At 44.0% G+C, this 25402-nt stretch overlaps 1 protein-coding gene across 4 annotated transcripts; it reads right to left on the bottom strand.

The window, feature by feature from the left end:
• Positions 1–2651: 2651 nt before the first annotated feature.
• SALL1 (spalt like transcription factor 1) lies at positions 2652–25200 on the bottom strand. Of its 4 annotated transcripts, none has more exons than XM_053400149.1 (4): positions 25118–25200; positions 23784–23876; positions 7948–11369; positions 2652–4103 (listed from the first exon to the last, which is right to left on the bottom strand). In XM_053400149.1, the coding sequence occupies exons 2-4, from the start codon at positions 23857–23859 to the stop codon at positions 3651–3653; spliced, it is 3951 nt and encodes a 1316-aa protein (XP_053256124.1). In that variant the 5' UTR covers positions 23860–23876; positions 25118–25200; the 3' UTR covers positions 2652–3650. The 4 variants fall into 4 exon arrangements, with proteins under 4 accessions (XP_053256124.1, XP_053256123.1, XP_053256126.1 ...); XM_053400148.1 differs by lacking the exon at positions 25118–25200 and adding an exon at positions 24045–24191; XM_053400151.1 differs by lacking the exon at positions 25118–25200 and having other exon boundaries at positions 2652–4091; positions 23784–23960.
• Positions 25201–25402: the final 202 nt, after the last annotated feature.

Genomic DNA, 25402 nt, shown 5'->3' on the forward strand with positions numbered 1-25402 from the left:
ATCTCCCTTTACTGGCCGAGGGAGCCGGCGTACAGCTTCTGGGTCATGTGGCCAGCAACGCACAGAAATGCCGTTTACCTTCCCGCCGGAGCAGTACCTATTTATCTACTTGCACTTTGATGTGCTTTCGAACTGCTAGGTTGGCAGGACCAGGGACCGAGCAACTAGCCTCTTAGCAAGCTTGTAAAAAGGTAATTTAATCAAATAGTGTACATAAGAGCCTTGCTAGATCAGACCAAAGGCCCATCTATCTAGTCCAGTATTCTGTTCACACAGTGGCCAACCTGATACTGCTGGGAAGACTGCAGATAGGACCAGAGCACAGAAGCATTCTCTCAATCTGTGATCCTCAGCAACTGGAATACAGAAGCACCCTGCCTCCAACAGTGCAAGTAGAATTTAGCCATTATGGCTAGTAGCCCTTGATAGCCTTATCCTCCATGAAGACCCCGATATACAGTATCTGTATATCTGGGAGATATCTGGTTTTCAGCATCATGATATATCACCAGCTAAATATCACGATATACCGATATATCACAATGTCTGAAATAAGGATGGAGCTATGTAGAGCCATTGGCTGGCTTCACGGTTTTTCCTGCATTGTGATTTTTGCATAGCGCACATACACACACGTACTAGGGCTGGGCAATGTATTGATACATTGTCCAAAATAGGTTTGACGTTCACATTGTGGTAACTGTTTCATAATATTCAACACTGCGATATATTGCAAATAATGATGCTTGTGTGTGCTATGTAAAAAAAAGTGTGAAGTGGAAATAGCCGTGAAGCCAGTCATTGCTTCTCTCGTGATTCCTTCTGTCCCTGTTACTCTGTTCTATAAAATAACAGTTGTAACAATATGTTAAAGGTAAAGGTACCCCTGCCCGTACGGGCCAGTCTTGACAGACTCTAGGGTTGTGCGCTCATCTCACTCTAGAGGCCGGGAGCCAGCGCTGTCCGCAGACACTTCCGGGTCACGTGGCCAGCGTGACGAAGCTGCTCCGGCGAACCGGCGCCAGAGCAGCACACGGAACGCCGTCTATCTTCCTGCTATAAAGCGGTCCCTATTTATCTACTTGCACCCGGGGGTGCTTTCGAACTGCTAGGTTGGCAGGCGCTGGGACCGAGCAACGGGAGCGTACCCCGCCGCGGGGATTCGAACCGCCGACCATGCGATCGGCAAGTTCTAGGCGCTGAGGTTTTACCCACAGCGCCACCCGCGTCCTGAACAATATGTTAAAGGTTAGTAATAATGTATCAGACCCCTAGTAGTAGCAGTTTCCAGGACATTACCCCATTTACCTCTGCATAGTTACATCCTTATTTCAGGCATCATGATATATTGGTATATTGTGATGTTTAGCTGGTGATATATCACAATGTTGAAAGACATCGCTCAGCCCTAACATACATCATGATTCGCAATATATTGCCAGGTCAAAAATTACAAAACCGGTATCACAATATGGACTTCAAACTGGTTTTAGATGATATATTGCCCATCCCTATTGAGGCCATTCAAACATCCTTCAAATACATCAATGTTTGTATTCTTAGGTAGGCTAAGAATCTGTTAAAGTTCTTGTATACTCTATGGAAAGTTCCAAACTCCTTTCTGCTCTAGAGAAGCCTTGTAAAAATGTCTATTCAAATTTGTAGCCCTTTCAACACAATGCCTGCTTTGGTCATTTGCCCAGGTGAAAAACAATCCAATCAACTTTGGTTGTCCTCAAGGAAATTCTGACTAGCCACAAGTAGTCATTTACAAGCCTACTCAAGAGCAGTGTTTTTCTCATTGGGGACTGGGGACTGCTAGGGAGCCTTCGCTTACTTTCAGATGGAACTCAGCTTTGTGGTCCCACCTGCAGGGCTTTTGGGTGGGCCAACGCCAGCCGTCGCAGCTTCCGATATATGGGTCAAATAGGTGGGAGCTGGAGAGGGTGGTTGCAGCTTACCAAGTTGAAGGGGAGGAAAGGGAAAAGGGGAGAGGAGACAAGAAAGGCAATGGAGGGAAGGTCTACACAAGTGGAAGGGAAGGAAGAGAATTAACTGGAAGGAGAGAGAGACAAGGGACGGATGGATTGAAGGAGAAGAAGATGGAGAAGCCAGTCCCAGAATGGGATGAGAGATAAATAGAAAAAGGTGGGTTCTATCCAACCAAATTCACTAGACCGACAGAAATTAACAGACTTAAGTGAGTCATGTCTCAGATTACAACTCCCATCATCCTTCCTGAACATTGGCCATGAAGGGGTTTTTTGGGGGGGTAGTATACTTGCACATACACCTCTGTGTGTAATGTCATATACCACATCCCCTTATTTTCTTAAAAGGAACATACAACCCAAAGGGCCACAATCCAGAGCCGTTCTGGAAGAAAAGCCCTTCTCTTTTAAACACAAACACAGAGAAAATTACCAACGTCATCTGTTGAAAAAAATGTATTTGATTACTCGCGTAAAATTACAGTATCTCTGCTGTTAGTTAAGTATTAAATGTTAGAAGAAACTGGACCTATTTCCTTTCAGTTATCCAAGAAAGTGCATGTAACAGTCCAAAGGCTTCTTCCCAATCACTCCCCAGACTTAATACAAAATAAAACGAACGCTATTCTTGTTCTCTTGGTCAAGAAGTTGGGTTTGAGCTCATGGGGAACATATGTACATTTTAATGAACTCGAGATTTCTCATTGTATATACAGGAGCATCTGAATTTGTCCATGGAAGGTTGATCAAGATGCTTTTTATAGCAGCACAATGTCCAGCACTTTCCACCCCATTCTCTCTCTCTCCCTCTATGTGAATATACCTACAAGGCAAAACGTTTCAAACTACCAAAAACATTTTTGGACCTCCTCTAATCATCTGCTTGCTTGTTTACTGTACAGAAACTTATTAACATCTAAGACAACTTCAGTAAAAAAACAAAACAAACCAAAAACCTCAAGCACAGTATGAAGGACAATTCAAAAAGGAGGGAGAAAGTTAAGTCTTAACACACACACCCTCCCCACCAAAAAAAAGCTGTTTTAATTTTTTGAAATAAAAATTTCAAAACCAAAAAACAAATCGAGCCTGTTGTGGAGGATGCATATAGTTGAATTTTATATTGTCCATTTTCAAATCCTGTGCGCAAATCTGTTTGGAGAATTAAACAACGTATTTGCCGATAAATCTCTTTTTCCCATCGGGATCGAAGTATACACATATACAGACTTTTTGTTACGAGGGGGAGGGGTGATGGGTGGGTGGGAGAAATGGATTACGGAGGCAATGTGTCGCCCCCACAAAAAGTTCATGTTAAACTGGATATAGAAAATAAGTTAAATGCCAGAACGAGACCACCTAGCTGAACAGACTTGCATTGCCATAAATGTTACAGCACTCTAGTCAATTAGTATTTAGTTCAAAATACAGAAGACCAAAGTTAATGCTTGCATGTGTTTGCAAAGCAAAAAAAAAAAAAAGTTATATCACTAATAAATAAGCTGTTTTTAGAACTCTAGATGTCGAACAGGGTACAAAAGAATGTCTTTTTTTAATGTCACTTTGTCAATTCGCCCCCACCCCCCCAACTTCCAAAGAAAACAAAAACCTGCACAACCTTAGGTTGCAATATCTGCCGGAATGTTCGTAACACGTGTCCTAATTGGTTACAATCTCTTTGCCATCTTCCACAAAGCGCGTGAAGCGGAAATTAGTCCCATTCTCGCTGCCTGCCATTTTCTCCAGACCAGCTAGAGGCGCGTTAGGTTCCGAGTTCTGGAGCTTCTCCAGACTGCCTGTCAAGCCGCTAATCGGGGAGCTGCTCCCATTGCCCAGGCTCCCGGGAATTGGAGGGATGCCACCGTTCTGAATGACCGAGATCTCATTCGTCTTCATCGCCAAGCCGTTGGAGAGAGCCGCGGCGTACTGATTCCAGAAGCTGGAAGGGTCTCCATTTCCCGCCCTCAAGGCCAACTCTTTTGGAAAGATGTCTGGAAACTTTACAGGGTTGCTTCCGAGAAAAGTCATGGGGCCATCCACAGAAAGCCGTCTGCCTCGCCGGGCAGGTGTGCTGTTCCACATGTGCGTCCCCATGTGAACCTGAAAGAGAGACTGGTTAGCAGCGGCAGGCGTTATTTTCACGATGGTCAAAAATACCTGAAAACACTGCATCACCATTGTTGGTTCTTGCTGTCTACAGAAGGGGTGGGGAATAGCTTTTGAGCCCATGGATCACATTCCCTTCTAGGCAACTGTCCAGGGACCACAAGCCAAAGACCAAAGTGGGTGGAGATATATAGAAATATATGCACAGTTGTGCAAAGTGGGCAAGTTTCTACACACACCTCTCCCTCTTGGTTCTCAATCCAGGCAAGTGAGGGGCATCATCAGAGAGCAAGGATACATTCTAGCCAAGCAAAAACAACCCCTAAAGGTGGTATCAAGCAATGCTGGTGAGGGTTATGGCTTGAGAAGTAGGGCTATGACTAAAGGAGGGTGGATTGTGGCAGGGCATATTTGGGCCTTGGGTCTGAGATTCCCCACCCCTGATCTATAGCAGATAGATGGTCAGCTGGCAGGCTGCGGGCAGTCTATGGCACCTCAGTTTTCCCTAAGCCTAGTTTGAGGACGTCTGACACAGGCACCTTGCTGAAGCTATGTAGGATTGGCTCTGGTTGGTGTCTGGACCATGTAGGAACTCTGCCAGACTTCCCTCAAGTTCTGTGACTGAGTAAAGGTGGGAAGGGAAAAGAGGCAGCAAGCAAACACCAAGAGGAAGGTTCAAACAGCCCGCCTACGCTTTGCACTTGCCAAGGAAGGTGGTTGGGGAAACAACATTGAAAGTTGTGCAAAAATAGAGCTAGTTCACACCTTTAATGAGACATCATTCTTTGGGATTTCAGAGGCAAGAGAACCGTTGAAGTACCTGTTTGCTGGGCATGCTACGCCTGGGTTCTGATGCCAGAACAGAGCACCGCCCAGCTCTACTGTGGAGCTTAACCACTTTGCGGGGGAGCCCTTTATGCTGCAATATACACTTTCATTCCTCAGATCATTGCCTGGATAGCAATGTGTGCGTGTACTCCCCCTCCTAGAATACAGACATTGACCATTCCCATTCTAGAAGGCCATGCGAAAGGCTAAAAGGTTAAAATTCCTCTTTTTAATCAATAACCAATGACAGCTCATCTGGTTCAACTAACAGCCTAAGTTTCTCCTGCCTACAAGATGGACTTTACAACCCCTCGCTTTTATTAAATGTGTTTTGTTTAGCGGGGCCATACACAGTTCGATCTATTTTCGCCACCCACTGCCATCACAATGCCAACTACTTTATTAGACACCCCTTTCCCCTATAAATGTCCAGTTAAACTGGTTGAAAGAATCCTCCACTAATTGCTCATTGGAGAGCTTAACATGTGCAGGCCGGATGCCCTGAAAGTAGTTATTCATCTTCTATCGCCTCTGCAAAAAATATCTAGAGGAAAAAACCATCTGCAGGGGTGGAGGGGAGATGCGCATTTGAAAGTGTTTCACCGGTGTAATATACAGTCCTTTTTTCAGGCGGGGGGGGGGGCACATGGGTACGCATACCCCTAAACATTTTGTGAAATTAAGTTTGGCCTCACTGAGGGGCAGTATTTCAATATGAGGAGGAAAATGAAAGTACCCCTAAACATTTTTTTTTTTAGAAAAAAGCACTGGTTATATAAATGAAGCACATTTGCTTTTTCAACACATGCCAGTAAGAAACATCAGCTAGATTTGCAATTAAAGCTAGGATCTTGCTCATATTTAGGACTTTGTGGTACTCTGCTTTAACATTATGAAAAGAGTAATTTAACTGTAACAAGAGGATTCTTTTGCTGTTCTGAGTATATATACAAAGTGCACTTTCTGAGTGTCTTTAATTGGGGAGCCTATAAAATTCTGTATTCACCAAAAAGAGTGGAGGGGGGGGATGAAGTTTGAAAACACAAAACAGTGATTAGATTAACACAGATGTATGCAAATATGCTTCTAGCTGTTATGCATGGAAATAATTGGCCAGGAACTGAAAATACATTCCTGGGTGCAGCCTGAGGTGGATGCACAGGAAGCCATCATCTTGCTAAAGCTAAGATGATTAGTGCCTTGATAGGTGAGGACTTAGAAGCCACAAGCACACTCCAGTGTTAGAAACTAGCCAGGCACCAGGTGTGTTTGGTGGGTGCAATTGTGACCACGTGGAGATCTCTGGATACCAGGTTGGTGACTGGGGAAAGCAAAATGTCACTAAGAGAAGGATTTGAAAGATTTTCCTTGAAGCTTATATTTGTTTTATTCTGCATTGTTTTATCTGATGTTTTAATGTGTTGTAAACCACATTGAGATTTGTTCTATGAAATATAAATAGGTAACCAAATGAAATGAAATAATAATGGTGATTTAAAAAATCAATTGGGGTGGAGGGAATGACACCTAGACAATTCATTGTGGTGACTGTAACCTAGGTTTAAGGTGCCATTTGATGATTAGATTATATATCTTAGTTTCTAACACTGGTATGCTCCCATGGGTAATGTAGGAGAATAAGTTGGGTTATGAGCATGAGAAAAGAAATAAACATTTTTGGCAAATGAGGAAAAAGATTAAGAAATTCACTGCGCAGAATACTGTTGTGTGCTACTTTGAGTGGCCTTCATCTGGAAAGGCAACCTATAAATATTTTAAAATAAATAAATAGCACAGTGGAGGCTGGTCCACTAGGCCAATCTGGGACACTGCCTGTCACCTTCCTATTCTTTAATCTCAGTGTTGCCCTTACAAAACTCAACAGGGAGGAAGACGGGGACAAAACTAGAATTCCTTGGCTCTGCCAGTCATCGGCTCTGGCACCATCTCCTTTTGGGCTCCCTGCCTTCTGCTCCACCAGGCACCTGACACCATTGATACCATATCCAAAAACAGTAGAGATGAAGGATATTGAGGTCTGGGAGCCTTATCTTCTGATTGATGGAAGCAACACCCAGATTACCTTTCTAATCTACAGTTTCAGCAGAAGCAGAAGCTTTCCCCCTCTCTTTCCCATTTCCCAAAAATCATAGTTGAAAGTCCTGGGGAAAGCAAACCAATCCTTCTCTTTATAAGTAGATGGGGTATCACATGGTATAGTCATACACACATATTGACACCCCACACAGCTTTTGCCTTAGCATCAGTCCCCAAAACAGAGCTTCCTGCTCCTTTATATTTGCCATCAGGTATCAGTAATCTGAGGGCAATGCCCCTCCATTGCATGCAGCAAGCACCATTGCTGGGTATGCGCATCACAGAACGATAAAAGGATTGAAGAGGTCCATCTAAGAACACTTGCTACAAAACACATTTTGGCCCAGGTTTCCATACATGTGAAAATGAGTGTATTCCATTCACAATTTACATGGGAGTATCAGTGTACAGGAAGGGTTTAGGCTTGCCATCTAAAAAATGTGGAGCTCGCCTGAGACTGCAGACAAAGGACAGGATGCACAGCATGAAATGCAAATGCCCAATTTACACACAATGCTAGACCATAATTTATTAAACCATGGTGTAGTGTCATGTGTGAACCCTGCCCAGCATGTTAAGTTTGATTTGTTTCCTGCCAACAAACCTGAATCTGAAGCCATGACTCATGGGTGGCTTACAAACTTTGGTTTCTTTTAACTGTTGCTTGGCCTTACTGTGCTAACCCAGCACCCTTTGCTTAACCATGGTTTGTTTGACCACCCTACCCAAGACACTCAACCAAACTACAAAGGAATAAGTCAGCAGTTGGAAAACAGAAACAAGAGGTGGCTTGCTTTGATCATCTGTGGGAAAAATAGTTGAATAAACTACGGTTATGCACAAACTAGGCCCAAATATGTCAAGTGCAATTTGATGCCAAAAGCAAGACAGAATATTATGACTATAGAGGTGGGGAGGAAAGTACCTTAAGATTGCCTTTTGTTGTGAAAGCTCTTCCACATATAGTGCAGGCAAAAGGCTTCTCTCCAGTGTGAGTCCTTTCGTGGATCTGCAAAGCGCTGGAGGACGAGAAGGTTTTCCCACACGTGTTGCAGTAGTGCTGCTTCGGCGTTCTTCTGGGGAGAGCCGGAAGCAAGACTGGCGATGTAGCTGAAGGTGGCAGAGGCCCCGAAGGAACCAGGGCAGGCGACATCTCTTTGCTGTCCTGAGGAGTGCTGTGTACAAAACCGTTAACCTCCGTCTTTATCAGAGACGAGAGTGAGTTAGTGGGCATCGCTGACGAAGAGTTCTGATTGGGGCCAAGGGTTGAATTGGGTTCAAACAGCTGTGATGGTAGATCTCGCATTTGATGTGTCAACATATGCTGCTTCAAATTACCCTTTGTGGAAAAGCCACGATTGCAAACTGTGCAAATAAATGGTCTCTCTTTGGTATGACTTCTGTAATGAATGTCCAAGGCACTCTGACATGCAAACGTTTTGCCACAAATGTCGCAGGCCGTGTTCTTCAGCTTGCCTCTGTCTCGAAAAGGAAACAGCATGCTCAAGGACTCTTCCTTAATCATTTTCTCGGGGTTGCCAGACGTCAAATCCAAAGCACCACCGTTTGCAAGGGCTGGAGGCCAACCATTGGCAAAATCGTTCGGTAACATTTTTGGTGGTTTCTCTTCGATGCACGGCGACTTGTGGTACTCAGCCGTGCTGTTGGAAGGGGACAAGGCCTGCATGGAAGAGGTAGACTCTGAAATAGCAGGACTCCCAGCACTTTGGCTTTCCATATCGCCACCAATGGATGACGAATCATTCGTCATGATGTCCCCTTCCACTGACCCATTCTCAACAGATTTTAAGCTTGCTTGAAGCTGCTCAGCAAGCCCCGCATTTATCATCTTCATCTGATTTTCTAAAGCAGCAATACTTGACATTTCCAGTGGCAATGGGGAAGATGATAAACTATCTTGAGATGCATCAATGGATTTCGGGGTATCTGGTACGCTGCTGTCAGGACAGTCTTCCATGTTTTCATCAGAAAAGTTATCCAGATCATCAAAGTTCTTCTCATCAAAAGAACCCGTGTCAGATTCCATCGACTCAGGATAGTTTTCTGTCACAGGTGTGTTGGGTATCTGTCCGCCCATGTGCATCCGGATGTGCTGCTGTAGCACAACGGCATTGGTGAACTTTTTCTGGCAGATCGGGCAGGAGTGTTGCACTCTCAGCGGGGGCATGGCACGGTGAACGCTGTAATGGGTCTTGAGATTTCCTTTTGTCGTAAAGGCGCGGCCACAGATTTTGCATTTAAAGGGCCTTTCACCAGTATGTGTGCGATAGTGCATTTTCAAAGCACTCTGGCAACTAAGAACTCGGTGGCAAATGACACACTCATTGGGATCGGTTGCCTTTTTGTCAATATTTTCCACTAGCTGCTGTAGTTTGGAGGTCTCAGAGGTCGGCGTTGCGTCCAGCAGCCCCCCAAATGGAAACTTGGCCTTAAATTGCTCCGACATGAGAGGCATCAGTGGATTGGTGAAAGTGACCACATTGATGGAACCTGAATCTGCTGCCGGCGAGGTTACAGAACTGTTAAGACTAGCAGAGGCGCTGGGCATCTGGGTGCTTTCCTCTGGCTTGTCATTGGAGGAGAGCAAGGGGCCCGTCTCCCCTTCAACTAAATGCCCGTTGGAGTTCTTCCCAGCAGGATCAATGGAGCCAGAGTCGCTTTTCACAGAACATGGGGGACTAGATGAAGGGTGAGTGATGGGAATAGGCTGAGGCTCCTCTGTTTTGATGAAAGGGGTCAAGCCTGGAATTGTGGGAGGAAGCGGTAGGCCAACTGATGTCGTCAAAGTGGATAACACTGGCTTGCTGTCCAGCCAGCTTGTTACAGGCTTCTCAGGCGGTATCGACATTCCATACGGGATACCTGTGCTTGTGGGAATGTTGTCCAAATGCTCTGGCACTGGGTACGGGTTCATTTGAATGTGAGGGTATTTTTCTTTATGACGCTGAAAGTGGACTTTTAAGTTCCCCTTGGTGGAAAACCGGTTTCCACAGATGTTGCATTTGAACGGCCTCTCCCCGGTGTGAGAACGCAAATGGATCTGCAAGGCACTGTCGCTCCCAAACACTTTCGCACAGAACCTGCATTTATGCTTGAAGAATGCTTCGTCTGAAGCACTTTTCGCTTCGAAGGTGGCCAGGCTGGGGGGCTTGCTTTTCCTTTGCTGGGCCAGGGCAGCCAAGGAGCTCAAATCCTCTGCAGGCGTTCCGAGACCGGACAAAGGATTGGGGAACACAGAGTTGCTAGGGGTGGGTTGAGGTAGAAGAGGGTTCGATACAGGGCTTAATAAACTGCTTATTGCAAAAGCTGGTGAGGACGCCGCCGTCACTGGTGGGCTGCCAAGCTGCGAGCCACCAGCATTTGTAGCCCCTTTGTCAGAGGATGGTGCCGTAATTGCCACTGCGGATAGGTTAATATTTGGAGATGAGCCGCTACTGGATGGAATTGCCGGGTTGCCAGGATTGCTCTGAGGTAGCTGTATAGGGGGCAGTTGCTTCACACCACTTATGCTGGCAGACTGGCTAGCTAGGCTTTGTGCCAACCCAGCCGCCGCAGCCAGCTGCTGGGATAAATGGGAACTTAACGTGGACAAGGGGTTGGCAGATGTTCGTAACGTGCTCTGAGAGGGGCTGGGAGACGTTGGCAGGTCCACGTTCTGTGAAGCCAGCAATAATATTTGGTGACGAATTTGTTCAATCAGCTGCAACTGGTGGATCTGTTGCTGCTGCAATGCCAACAGTTGCTCCATGAGGGAAGGGATGGCCAGCTTGCCAGCCGAGGCGCCATTGCACCGTGCTTCCTGCGAGAACTGGGCGACCGCCACTTTCGTGCTCTGAAGGTTTTCAATGATGACGTTGCTGTTGATGACCGAGAAGTTGCCTAGCGTTGTCAGGTCCCCTATTTGAGGTAGAGAGGTTGTGATAGCTGAGGTACCCATGGTGGAGCAGTTACCACTCACAACGCTATCGCTGGCGCTCTGGGAACTGCCGCTAGTGCCGTTACTAACGCTGGAAGCCTCCACGTCCATGGATTCTTCTTTGTCAAGTTTGTTGTTATGCTCAGGATGGCTGCTGCGGTCTACTTGATCCATGTTATTAACTGTGTCATTCCTCTGCTCGTCAGGATTATCAGTAGGGGAGCTGGGAGGGCAGGCTTCAGAAGGAGAAACAGGATTTTCATTCACAATTAAAACTAATTGATTTTTACTACAGTTCTTCTTGTGTTGCAGGAGATCCGATAGTTCAAAGAACTCAGCACAGCATCTGCCACAGACGTGGGCATCCTTCGCCTTGGTGGTTCGATTTGTTTGACCCTTCTGCGTGTCTCCTAAAACATCAAGGCAAAGGGAGGGGGTAAGAAAAAGAGCAAGATTAGCAACTGAGCAGAAACACAAATCTGGCCTGTAGGATAGGCGATGTTAAGATTTGCTAGAGCGCACCTATCTCAAAAAGGTTTCATGCTTAGTCTTTAACCACGCCTTCACTTTCCTACACTCTTTGCTTGTGTCCCCAAGATCTCCCTGATATTTCTGGTACCTGTCCATGATAAATAAGTTACTTTCCCTATTTCATGAGTGACTTAAAAAAAAAGTCAATGTGCAGCCACATGGTCTTAAAGCAGGGGTAGCCAATGTGGCACCTTCCAAATATTTTGAGCTACAACTCCCATCAGTCCCAGTTGTCATGGTCAATAGTCAAAGATTATAGGAGTTGCAGTCCATCTGGAGGGCAGCTTGTAGACTACATTTGGCCTAAACTCTCAGGCCCCTTCTAGATGATCCCTAGAAATTAAATTTCTGGATGAGATGGGGTAAAAGATGTAATTTGACTTCTGCACACATGGAGGCGGCCGAAACGAAGAGCGCCGTTTTGTGCACCGGGCACCATTTCACATGTTGTGGCTGATTATGTTTGTATTCAAATGGCCAAAATATTGGGAAATTTTGGAGCAAGAAGGAGATAAATTGAAATTGCAGAGTTTTGAGAAATTAAAAGATAAAGTGCGAGACTGGCTTCATTATTATCAGATAATGGAGGCCTACAATTTGGATAAGAAAGTTGGCTTCCAGGTGGAAAAATCTAAACTGGAAACAGAACTGATAGAACCCAAAACTAAGACTTTGTCAAAAATATATAATTTGCTGTTGAAATGGAATACTCAGGATGAGACGGTTAAATCTGCTATGATTAAATGGGCACAAGACGTTGGACATAATATTATGTTTGCTGACTGGGAACAGTTATGGACCACAGGTATGAAGTTTACGGCATGTAATGCCTTAAGAGAGAATATTATGAAAATGATATACAGGTGGTACATGACCCCAGTCAAGCTTGCAAAAATCTATCATTTGCCCGATAATAAATGTTGGAAATGTAAGGAAACCGAAGGTACATTCTTTCACCTTTGGTGGACGTGCCCTAGGATTAAGGCTTTCTGGGAAATGATATATAATGAATTGAAAAAGGTATTTAAATATACCTTCTTGAAGAAACCAGAGGCCTTTCTCTTGGGCATGGTCGGCCAATTGGTGCCAAAGAAGGACAGAACGTTTTTTATGTATGCTACAACAGCAGCAAGAATACTTATTGCAAAGTATTGGAAGACGCAAGATTTACCCACTCTGGAAGAATGGCAGATGAAGATGATCGACTGTATGGGATTGGCAGAAATGACTGGCAGAATCCGTGACCAGGGAGAAGAGTCGGCGGAAGAAGACTAGAAGAAATTTAAGGACTATTTACAGAAATATTGTAAAATTAAAGAATGTTGAATGATGTTGGATTGAAATTAAGGGGTTTCCAGCTGCAATGTTTTGAGATAAGGATTTGCTGAATAAATAATTTGAATTGGAATACAAGAAGGGGAGGGATGAGGAGGTCAGGGAAATATGTCATTGAAAATTAAGTAATGTGAACTGTATGTGTTTTTAAAATTTTTTGCTTTTTTCTTTTTGTTTGTATAAAATTGGAAACTTAATAAATATCTTTATAAAAAAAAGATTATGTTTGTATTCAGCGCAACATATTGTTGATTCATTCCATTTTTCCTCCATTGTTAGCCTTGTTTTTATGTTATCAGGTCAGGCTACTGTAGAGTAAAGGAATATTGCACACAGCATGCACATAGCAGACTTAAACTGGGTCTGCAAAGGAAGGTGGGAGGTTCAGGCAGGCAGCACCGCTGCCAGAATTGGGGTGCTGGAAGCTACCGAAAGAGCATGCAAATGTCCATCTAGGGATTGTGTGTCCCGCTTCCCTAGCCTGTAAATATCGCTTCCTAGCAACAGTGCATGGCTTCAAGCACCAGAGAAGAAACCTGTAGGCCTTGCATTGCATCTTTCTTTCTCCCTCCAAGACATTTTGGTGAGATCTGCCACTTTCTCCCACTACCAAAACAGACCAAGACTGGCCATACATGTGAAAAAAAATCAATATTGTGACTTCACAGAGGTTGCCCATGACTGATTTTTAAGACTGTACAAGGGGTACTTTTTATGGCTACCTGTGTCTCAGATGATCATTTCCTCCAGATAATCCATCAAAAGATAAAATAGTATGAACCAAAGACATTGGGGCATAATGAAATTCCATAGCAAAGTATTGATTTCCAATGTTTCATACTGCTTATTGCCTAGTTGTCCACCGAGCGGCAAATCAAGCATTTGAAGGACTCATTAGACTCTCAAGCTCCCCGTCAACCTTGTTCATCCTCAACCGATTCAAAGATATCAGTGACAGTCACCCCGTCACTAAACTAATTTGTAGTCGTTCAAGGTCCCAATCAGTTGCTGACAAGAAAGAATGGGGGGAGGAGAGAAGGGTGAGGGGGGGAGCACATATCGCCCAAGCTTCAGGTTGACATGAACGAGAAACAAACAAACAAGCTAGCTTTCCCATTCCTGCATAACTCAGAGCTAACTCTGATCCTCCTACAAAGCATTGGTTTTCCCTTCCAAAGTTCACCCCACAGCATCTAAAGCCTTTGTTACACATAAAATGGGAAAAAATGAGAAATCCCTTGTCAAAGAATAATATTCATATTTTCACAATCAAGCATTTGTTGCCTAATCCTACTTATGATGCTTACTTGAAGACCGCAGAGTCCTTTCCACTCTGCTATATAGCTCCACAAGCCCCTAAGTCGCCCTCAACATGCTATGCATTTTTTAATTTGCTAGTCAATTGCTTCATCCAGAACTGCAGGTCCCCAGCACAGATTTCCACACTTACTCCAAAGTAAGCCCCACTGAATTCAATGTGGCGACTTCTTCATAAGAACGCTTAGAACTTACATCCAACTAAATGTGCTTAGGATCGGGGTGTTAAGTTGCCTTTTATGATGCCAATTCTAACCTCAGTGGTACCAGTGTAAATCTCTGGGTAACCCCATTGTGAGTATACAAGATCCCACAACTGCCTGCAGTCATTGTACTTTACAACCATGGAGATTAGATCAGAGTATGACCTCATATCTATAAAAGCAGCATTAAAAACTTTACATTTCTGGGAAAGGGGGGGAGAAAAACCATCAAAGGGGGGGGGGAGAAGATGAGCTGTTAAGAGAAAATGTTTCTATACAATAAGAAATCAATCTGGGTTGTTAAGGTTGATAACCCTCTGCAATCTCCCTTGTCTGAGTGCATATCAAAACTATTTGCTTTTAACTCTTGTCAATTGTTTAGCAGATAACTCGGAACCTTTCATTAGAAGAACCCCCTTTCATTTCATGTTTGTTATCACTGGTTGCTCCCTTTTCTTATCGCTGAGATCCATTTGTAAATTAATCGTTACAAAAAGAAGAAGAAGCCTCTGACTTCAAACTAGCTGATCTTATTCAAAAGAAAGGATGGTTCCCTATTGTTTTCTCAGCATGAGGACACAGAATTTGGTTGTACAGATTGTGTGTGGTCAATTTAGAAAGCCAGGGAAGTGTGGGGGGAGCTCGTTTAATTCAAGGATTACCTCCCTGCCTGTTTTGCTCCAACACTAAAATCAGATAATAGGTAGTTTCCATGACTTCCAAATTAAATCTCAGAAGAAAACGAACATTAAAAGTTCCTGGGAAAAGGGGGGGGGGCGAAGAAGGGTTTGCTTTTACAAGTTAAAACTGATCCAAGTTTACACAGCCATTGGACCCACCGAGAGAGAAAAAGAACTGCACTCGGTTTCCTTAAACAGCAAATACTTTAGAGTTCTGCATTTATACAGAAGAGCAAATGAACTCTTTTCAAGATATACTATGGGGCAAATATGCCATACAGTCTTTGCATTATTTTCTTTTTTAAAAAAATGGATACCCCTCTATAAAAGTTTTTACTGGGAAAGGATAATTATCAATCCATTTTAAAATAATAATATTTGGTCGCTCTGCCTCTTGTCACATCCTAGCATATTAAGGCTGCAATTTTGGTACTTCGCTTCATGGGCGTAAAAAAAGGTAAGGCAAAATATTAAATGCAGTCTATTTGCATACACTGCTTTAGTTATTTCCCTGTTTCGTGCAGAATAAAATATATAGATCCATCGTGACAAACATTCCATTTAGAGCATTGTATTTTGACAACTAATTTCAAATGAGGCATCCATTTTAGATGCTTATTTTAAAACCAGGGAATCCAATTCTGAATATAGCCGACCGAAAATGTTATTCCTTTCTCTCTTCCACATTTCCATATGTAATGGTGATGTTTCCATCTACTTTTACAGCCAATTATGAAGGAACAAAAGCTATTCTGTTTGTTCACACATTTTCAACAAAATGCATTAAAACTATTATGTCAGCATGTTCTATTAAGCTCCACATTCAGTCGAAAATACTTTTCAACCAGATCACATTTATCAAAACATAAAGCCCACTTTAAAACATGGTTTTGCTTGGTCAGCTGTGCTTAGACAAATAATGACAGATTCAAAACTAAATAACTTGCGGGGGGGGGGAGAGAAGAGAGAAATCAGAAAACCAACTGATGAATTGTACACATGACAGTGGATTTGCTTCAAATATTTAGCACGCCTGTACTGAAAATTAAAACCTGTTCCAATTCCCTTTCTTCACCCTTGCAGTAGATTATTATAATCCTGGTTTACAAAGGCCCTGTTATTTTACCTGCCTGATACTTCGCTGCACACAAAATGCAACACATGTCCTCCATGTCAAGTTGCAGCGCTCGCTATTCTTTCGCTACCTTAAGTTGCAATGCTCAGCACAACACGTTCCAGTTACAGGATTTAAAGTACCCATCGCTTTTTTAAAAAATAAAGTAATATTATACTGCACTCATAAGGGTCAGTTAAGAAGAAACAAAACTATGAGATTTTCTCACAAAACCTGTACAAAAAGAGGTATGCTAAGGAAACTTTATTTCCTCAGCGTTAATACCTAGTGATTATTTTTTCCTCAACAAATTTGATATGTGCATGCTAAATATTCTAAAACTGACCCTGGCATTGTCTCCTCTTACCACTGCTTGGCACACACAGGGGAAAATGCTCACATGCTAATCAGGAATAACCTAAATTCACAATTGCTTCTCAGGTTCATTAAAAACAACACGCTTAGAAATTTCAGAAACTGAAATACAGCTTCCACTACTTTAAAGTCATATCTTTTTTAAAAAAACAAAACCCCGAAATGAAACAAAAATTAAGGCAGTGTTTCCTTAACGGCTTTTTAATCAGAGTAATTGGCGACATGATGAACCAAAGCAACTGTGCCTATCACCTGACAGAAAGATTTAATCTTTTATAGATCTTGTTAAAAAGAAGCATGATAATATATCTGCAGGCAGCACTTTTGAAATGGAAAATTCAAAGAGATGTATTTATATCAAGATGTATTTATAAGAAAATGAAGTTTCAACAGCAGACGCCTATTTTTTAAAACAGAAAAGGGAAAATGCCACCCAGGGAACTTTGCTTTCCAAGGCCTACATCCACCAATCAAGAGCAGGATCAATAGGTTCCTACAAAAACTGCAAGAATTCTGCTGCTAACCTTAACTATTCATGCCAACTTGATTGCTTTCTCCAAAGGGAGAAATTTTGGACTGCTTTGAGGCAAAAACTTCAGAAGAAAAATTCAAACATTCAGTCATCTTCCACAAAACTTGGAAGAGAGGCAAGCCCTTTCGCTCTAAGTGTCTATCGGCAAAGCAATGAGATTGGACAAGGCCTTTCCACTTTATGAATAAGTATTCTTTGGAATGCATTTCTGGACATTCACAGAACAACTTCACATTGATATTTCCATTACAAGAATAAAGTTTATAGATAAGTTAGGATACACATATGCAAATCAAGGTCAAACGTAGTCTCTTCATTCTCATATGCAATTTAAAAATGAACTTTGGGGGGGGGTCACAGCTGTATTTATATTCAAACATTAGTAGAGGCATTATAGGGGCAATATATTAAGAATATATACCCTCTCTTCCCAACAGTTTCCATTCTTCCCTACAACAACTAGCAAACAACTATTGCTTCCATCCCTTTGAAACCCCTCAGAAAAGGATTCTTCCACCTGAGATCAAATACACAGACGCGCCTTTCAATTAACCCAATTGTTAATTGATTTGCACTGTTTAAGAGCATTTCTATTTTTAAAAGCCGGGAGACGGACCTACCTACGTAGCTACTTAAAATAAAAGAACTCTTTCCTACGGCTGAATCAAAACAAACACTAGGTGGGGTTCCTGCTGCAACAGTTTCTCCCAAAAAGTTGAGAGCAGTTTCATTGTTCCAGTGAGAAACCAAAGAGAAGGGGAAAGAGAGGTGGGGGGGGGGAGAGAGAAGCAATATCTAAACTTTGGCTATGCAAACATTGGCAAAGGAACAAGAAACCAAATCCCTGTTGTTTGGAGTGGGGGGGGGAGGCAAAGGCGCTGTGGCAACTGGCTGTCAATCCCCTCTTTGGGGGTCTGGCGTCCAAGGGGGTGACAAGGGAATAAGAGTTAGCAAAAGCAGCGAGGCTGATAAGGTGAAGCTAAAATAAACTATCAGCTTCCTGCTAAGCGCCTGGTAAGACTCTATTTGGGGGTCACCGGCAAGATATTGAACTGCATATTGTGATCTGAACTTTGTCACCTTTGACTGGAAGGAGGCTGGCAAAGGTTAAAACATCCAAACACTTCGAGGTTTCCCCCTAGCACGGATTGGCCAAACATCCCCAACTAATAGCCCTCTGAGCAAAGACACTGCTGGGAGACAAGTCTGCTTTTTGGCTCCCCGCCCCCCGAAAAAGGACCAATATATATATATATATATATATATCTGAGATATCACTATCAACTTTTGGAAAAGGTAGAATTGATTGATTGAGGCCCTCTCTCAGGTTGCCTTTACCAGCGGTTATCTGGAAGTTTCTTCCCACAATCACCCTCCACCAGTTTATTATCAATTTATTGCATCTCTCCCCTCCCTTCCCCAGCTGATACCATTTGCCACAGTGATCAACAAAAAGGATGTTTCTACACCTAAGAAGTCCACCCTTTTGGAAAGGATCTTTATCAGGAGTCAAACGGGAAAAAAGGAAAGGAAAATCTATTGAAACAGCTACTTTTGGAAGTGATTGCACAAAAGTTAAATGAGGTTTCTGAGGACGCAAAACATGCAGCTCAGAAAGGGGCAAAGGACGATATTTCGTGAACACAACCCCAGACTCTCAAAATTGTTTCACTCTGATTGTATAACTGCAACTTTAACACATCTGTACAAAAGCAATTGCCATTCATTTAAAACAAGATTTACTTCTGAATCAAAGTATTGAGGGCCGTTCATGAATTATTCTTAGCATTTCTGCCTGTGTTGAACTCGTCTCAAATATTCTATTTTGTTAAAATGTAAGTACATACACAATTGTCCAAAAATAGTTCGGTCTTTTGAAAAGAAATGCCTTATCCTGTAATAAAGCGGGGGGGGGGGGAGAGAGACACCATTGTTCAGCAAGCCTGATTTCAAATGGTGTTAATTGAAAATGTAATTAATTATAACTTGGATAATTATGTCAAATGTGTAGATAGTCAGGGTAGGTTAATAGTTCACTATGAATGCCAGAGTTTGTGTTTCCCATGCCCAAAGGGAATTGTTAGCACCTTGTATCCTCTGGATAATCCTTCTGTCCCAGTCTTTGCAATAGACTGAATAACTCTGCTACAGAAATACTGCTTCTGTGTTAAGATTAGGCCATTACCCTCTTTAAAAAAAAAAAAGCTTAAAGGGGGGGGGAATATACAGCCAACTCTAAATGTAACAAGTATTCTAGAAACCTTACAGCAGTGCAATCCCACACATGTCTCCTCAAAAACAAGCCAAACTGAATTTGAAAAAGGCTTAGTCTCAGGTAAATGAGGATAAGATTAGAACCCTAAATTTGAAGAAGCAACTCTTCAGCTGTATATTTTCCCTAACAGCAGCCAATGACTTGTTGAATACAATTTATGTCTGGAACTCCAGATGTTTGCTCTACCGTTTCCAGTGTTAGGGAAATTTTTTTCACCCAACAGCACCAAAACCGTTCTTGATTTTTTTCAGCAGCACAAATGAAAAGAATGAGAAAAGGACAGCAGAAGTTTTAATAGCAAAGCGTCAGAAAAGGTACCTGTATAAAATTCTCAAGAAAAGATGGATAAAAACTAGGCCACAGAAGGGCCAGTGTTTCTTTAAATAAATAAAAGAAGACAGCTGCAGGTTGAGAAATTTCTGAGATCTGAATTCTAAAACAGATTACTAGAGGGGGGGTGGGGAAATAAGCAGAAAATGAAACCAGCTCTAAATGGGCAATTCTATGACATTTTATTTGTAAGATATATAATTTGTTTTCGCAGCAATTATGTCTAGATTAACAGTGATAGAAAACACTGTGCTTTCCTGAGCTTTTAATTACCCTGCCTAATCTCAGCTTGATAAGAGTGTATGTGTGTCTGTGCATGCATATATATATATATTTATACATATATGAAAGGCTGTGTACAATTTTAGGGCATCAAAATATAGATCATATAGTGAAGGAAACTGTCCGTATTGAAGGCTTTAGCATCACCATTGTATACCAATATTATTACAACACTCAATCCTGTTAACACTATTGCAAAATATAGCCTCCAGGCAACTTAGTCAAACTTATTGTCCAAGCATGTAAAGGGAGCCATAACCTAAATCTATTACCAGTAAGGAAGGGGAGGGGGGAGAAGAAGAAAGACTAAGATAGCTGTTAGAAATGCTAACTCTTACAAATGCTTTCCCGAAGAACAATGAACTAGCAAAAAAAGGGGGGTTGAGAAATAGTTAATTCAAGTGAGCTAGTGACTAAAAAGAGCTGGACCAGTATTGTCTTCATATCATTGTGCTTTGATGAAATCTAGTTATTTTAAGCACATCAAGTTAGCAACAGGCATGAAAACTCCCTAAGATGAATTTCCTCCCTAACTCTGCAGCAGGGTGGTTTTGGAAGAGGCGTACAAAGAAAACGAATCCAGAGACTAAAATATAGAGGGTGGAGAATTGTAGCTAGCTAGGTCTTAACAAATCGAAGATGCCTTGACCTATCAAAGAGTAGTAGAAATTTTTATTTTTGTGGGGGGAAGCAGTCCCCTCTCTTGCACCCAACAAGGTAATGATAATAAATTTGCTTATTCCTATCCCTGATCCAGCTTGAAGACCACAGAGTTCTTCTTTTGGAGCTCTTGTCGAGAAATAAAGATAAAAAGAAAAAGGAGCGATCTAAAGTGTATTCTTGAAATTTCAACCTGGAGTTGGTGGCAGAAAAATGAAGTTGCAAAATATATGTGCCCGACTGATTTCTGAGAAGAGAATTTAGATAATAAACTGAAGGGACATCAACTCATCCAAAGTCGAAAGAAGAAGGTCAAGAAGTTTTCTTACAAGAATTCCAACGCATGTCAAGAATTTGAGAAAGGATAGGACATGAATTTTTGTTTTTGTTTTTTTTTAAGTTGCCAAAAAGTTGCCTTATAATAAAACCACCAAGGGACACTTTCTTTCCAAGGAAATAGAAACTTGCTTGCAGTTCCTTTGGCACAATTTGTTGCCGAACTTTTCTAAGGTCTCTTCAATACAAAAGGGGGGGGGATGAGGGATGAGGATATGGTAGCTGATGGAAACGGGGAGAAAGAAAAAAAGTGGGGTGGTGGCATAAAGCTGGCATGAAAAGGACAAATGAAAGAACTTCCATGCCTTCTGCACTGGCTGCCCTGATCTGGGTGATGCTGAAAGGTTCGGGGGCTAGAGGGGGCTTGTCTGTTGACTGCTACTTTTAATGACTAAGCTGGGGGTTTAAATGGGACTGTGGGAGAGGCACAGCTTCTATTGGTGACTCACTCCACACAGACTCTTGCATATCACCCCCCTGGCCAAATCCCTTAAGACAGACAGAAATTTGCTCTGGAAACGTGCAGGGTGTTTGTATATGTGTGTGAAGGCAAGAGGGGGAGGGCACGAAGAGTTGTTAAAAAGGAGGATTAGGACTGTTTCCTTGCAAAAAAAAAAAAAAATCAAATTGAAGAGCTCCCGCGCTATATATATATATATTCTTTCTATACAATCTGTATTATTGGAAACACAACATGGTCACCATCCTTCTGTGAAGATTTTTAGAGTCAGCTTTTATCAGGCTGCCCACCATCCTTGAAGTGCCACTCTAACTGCACGTCTGAAAAAGAGCTGGGCAGAGTAGGCCATCCTCCTCCACCACCAATTTCTCCCTTTTTACAGCCTCTCTCAACCCCCCTCCCCACGGAAAAAAGTGTAAAGCAACCACGCATTTTGCATACTTTACATGCGGACATTGAATCCACTGACAAACTCACGCGCATTATCTGTTGTGTACAGAAATTTAAGGAGATGAAAAAGATTTTTCCAAAACAGACACGCACGAAATAAGAGTTACCACAATCCAATTCGCACTTCTACAACTGCCGTGAACTCAAGAAAGGTTTACTCCCGAGTAAGCCTCCTTGGGAAAAGTACTCCGTCCACAAACATCCTCCTCTCTCTTGCCATCCTCCCCTAACGATCCTGGCCACCTTCCATTGCTTCTTCGGCGGAGGAAGAACGGAGGGACGCGCAGGGACGCTCTCCGTTCTTAGGTTTGCCACAGTGCCTTCTCGTCCCCCCCCTTTCCTTTGCTAAAAACAAACGGAGAACTTTGCATCTCCTGCTGACGATCCGAGCATAGCGCACCCCCAAACGCCGCCGCCACCCCCCAAATCCCCCCCACGAATCAACTTTGAAGCAAGAGACACGCTGCTGTGCCCTCCGCCTCTGCCTGCAGGAGAAACTGACAAGCCTGGCATCGAAAAGAAAACTTTCCCTTGGATTCGGGGCTTTTCCACAACAAGCCCCCACTTTCTGCTGATGATCCACGCACGCAGCGACAGGCCTCTTCGCTGGTTTCGCCGCCCCCTTCCCCAAATTCAGAAACTCACCCGGTTTTCACAGGCACAGGTAAAAACGGGGGCCCCTCTCTACACCCCCCCGCATTATCAATACCAAAGGCATTAAAAGGCAGGCCGCCACATACCGAGATACGCGCGCGCAGCACTTTAAATGGAAATTTCCCACGATCGCCAAAGTCTCCCGTGCGCGCCGAAGAACCTTTGGCATACACCCCCCCCCCCACAAAGGCAATCATAGCCGAAAGGGACAAACTCGAACACAGATCCGCCGCGACGATAAGAAAATTCAACGCGAGAGTGGAGCCCGGCGGAGCAGAAGCCGAGCCGGCCAGCTGGGCACGCCGAGGAGGAGAGGGGGATGAAGGAAACGAAAGAGGAAGGAGTGCATCGCGCCGGGTGCCAGGAAAAGGAGATCTCGCTCTCACTCACCCATCGGGGCCAGCCGGGAGCGAAGGAGGCGCTGCCAACCCCCCCACCTACCCCCGCTGTTGGAAAACGTGGGATTAAAAAAAACACCCCTTTTTAACTTCCTCTAAAATTCACGTTGGAGAGAGGAGGGGGGAAAGTTGCAATATTCCAGGGCAACCCTCTCAGGCAAGGCTGGGAAGGGAAGCCGAAAAAACACTCCATAAAAAATAGGGGGTGGAGAGATATTTGGATAAACTATGTTTTATTTTAAGATTCAGGCCCCCAGAGATGCACCCCCTGAAAGATAAGGGGGGCGTCAAGGTCCTGCGCATCTTTCCCCAAAGGGGAGGTGGGGAAAGAGAACTCCCCAACTCCGCTTCCGATCAACGTGCGAGTGGCAGCGTGCGTGTTCAGGGAAGGGGGGCGGTGCGGCTAATTGAGAGAGATCCGGTCTCCGCTTGCCAGATCGAAAACGATCCAGCGAGGGAAAGATCCACAGAGGGCAGCGACGGGGCTTGAGGAGGGGGGCGGGAAGAGAGGAGGAAAGAAACCACCCAGGACTCGAACCATCCGCAAGAAGTCACAACTCCAGCTGATCAACTTCACGCTCTTGCTTCCAAAGTCTCTCTCTGACTCTCTTTTTCTGCCTCTCTCTCTCTCTTTCTCATCCCTCCACCGTCTCTAACCCCGAAGGTAAGTTTGTTCCGATTGTTTGTGGGGGGATCCATAATCGCTTTAACAAGAAAGAGATAGACATATATCAGTGTTCTATGGGTCGGAAGTGAGGGAAATCGCGCGCAGGACAGAGCGAGCGAGAGGGATTTCTTCCTTTTTTTCTTTAAAAAAAGGTCCCCCCTCCCTTAAAAAAAGCCACCCCAACAGGACGCAACTGCTCACCCCCCTTTAAAAAAAAAAGCTCACCATTGCGCTGAGATCTCGAGGCCAGCTCGGGGTCGGTTTGGAAGTGCTGCGGCTTCGCCTGTTTCCTCCGCGACATGCTGGCGCAAACATCAGCTGGGGCAGAATAAAAAATTACTAAAAAAAAATCTTCTCAAAATTACGGAAATCGAGCCTGGCCCCCCTCCTTCTCCTCCTCCTCCTCCTCCTCCTCCTGGCGCTTCCCCTCCCTCTCCCGCCTCCTCCCGCTTGCCCGATCCTCCGCGCACCGCGCATGTGTCTTACTATAATTGTGATTATCAATAATGCATTGCGATTAATCATACAGGGGGCTCTTTGAAAGGCGATTGGCACAGGGCCAGCTCTATTCAAACGAGCTCGCCTTAATCAATTAGCCGCTGATTTGCTGGAGACCCTTGTCTCTCCGCCGCTCCCGCCCAATGAGCCGGCCCATGTGGCAAGGGTTCCACCCGCTCCACCCCCCTCGCTCTACCCCCCCCCCGCTCGCGCGCTCTCCACCTTCCCCAGCCTAACCAGAAAAGCTGTTTGGATACAGTTTTTAACCCTCTTAGCAACCAGCTGGGACTGAGCACGCCGCTCCTGTTACTATAGGAATGCGCTCCAACCCCCCACAACTTTTCTCTCTCTTTGGCTGGGGATGCTTCCTCCCGTTTCCAGGAGTTTTGCTTCCCTCCCCCCACTTTCCTCTCTTTTTTTCCCAAGGGGGGGCGGAAATGTTATCCTATTTTAGCCAACTTTTAAGTGTTCAATGTTATCCTATCTGAGCCAACTTTTAAGTGTGGGTTCAATCCTGTGCCCTGCTTACTCAGAAGTAAGTCCCACTGTTTGCAATGGGGATTGTTCCCAGGTAAGTGTGCATGGCATCGCAGCATCTTGGGGAGGAGGGAGGGTCTTCTTCCTTCTTGAAAAACTGACCCGATCTCACCCTGCATGTTTTCTCTCGGGAGCCTTTCTGGCTTCAGGGGGACTTACTTCCGAGTAAGGATCGTATCTTGTTAGAAGAGCGTTCGGCTTTCTTTTGATGCAAAAGAAAGAAAGAAAGAAAGAAAGAAAGAAAGAAAGAAAGAAAAGTGGTTTAGGCAGAAGGCGAATGATGGTCTTCACTTAGTTAAGATCTCGGGAACGGAGGGGGTTGGTCCTGAGAGGCGACGATGGCAGCAACAGAGAAGTGGGGAGACAGGCAAAGGGGTCGAGGAAGAATCTCTGCTGTTGCCCTCATCGCCTCGCCATCGCCCACGCTGGAACAAATAGCACCGATTCATGGATAGCTGTCATTTTAAAGTTTCGGTCTCAGAGCAATATTTGAGGACTTTCGAAGCAAACCAACCCAGTAATACCTTTTTTAAATCATCTCCGGTCTCCTCTTCTGTAAGGATGTTTGCCTGATCTTTTGGCTAATGCCGTCGCAAAAAAACAAAAATGAAAAGGGGAAAAGTTCCATTTCTAGGATTTTGGTATGTGTGTGTGTGTGTGTGTGTTGAGCAACTCCCACCTTTGCTCCCTTCCCCCTTCCTCCTCGCGCCCCGCCTTCCTCGCCATCCATCACGGGCCCCGAAGGGTGCTGAAAAGAGGAAGCTGGCCCGCTCGCCCTTTAAGCCTCGCGCCCTCCCAGGACAATCGCG

This window comes from Podarcis raffonei, chromosome 8 (genome assembly GCF_027172205.1).
Source record: "Podarcis raffonei isolate rPodRaf1 chromosome 8, rPodRaf1.pri, whole genome shotgun sequence".
NCBI classification, from domain to species: Eukaryota; Metazoa; Chordata; class Lepidosauria; order Squamata; family Lacertidae; genus Podarcis; species Podarcis raffonei.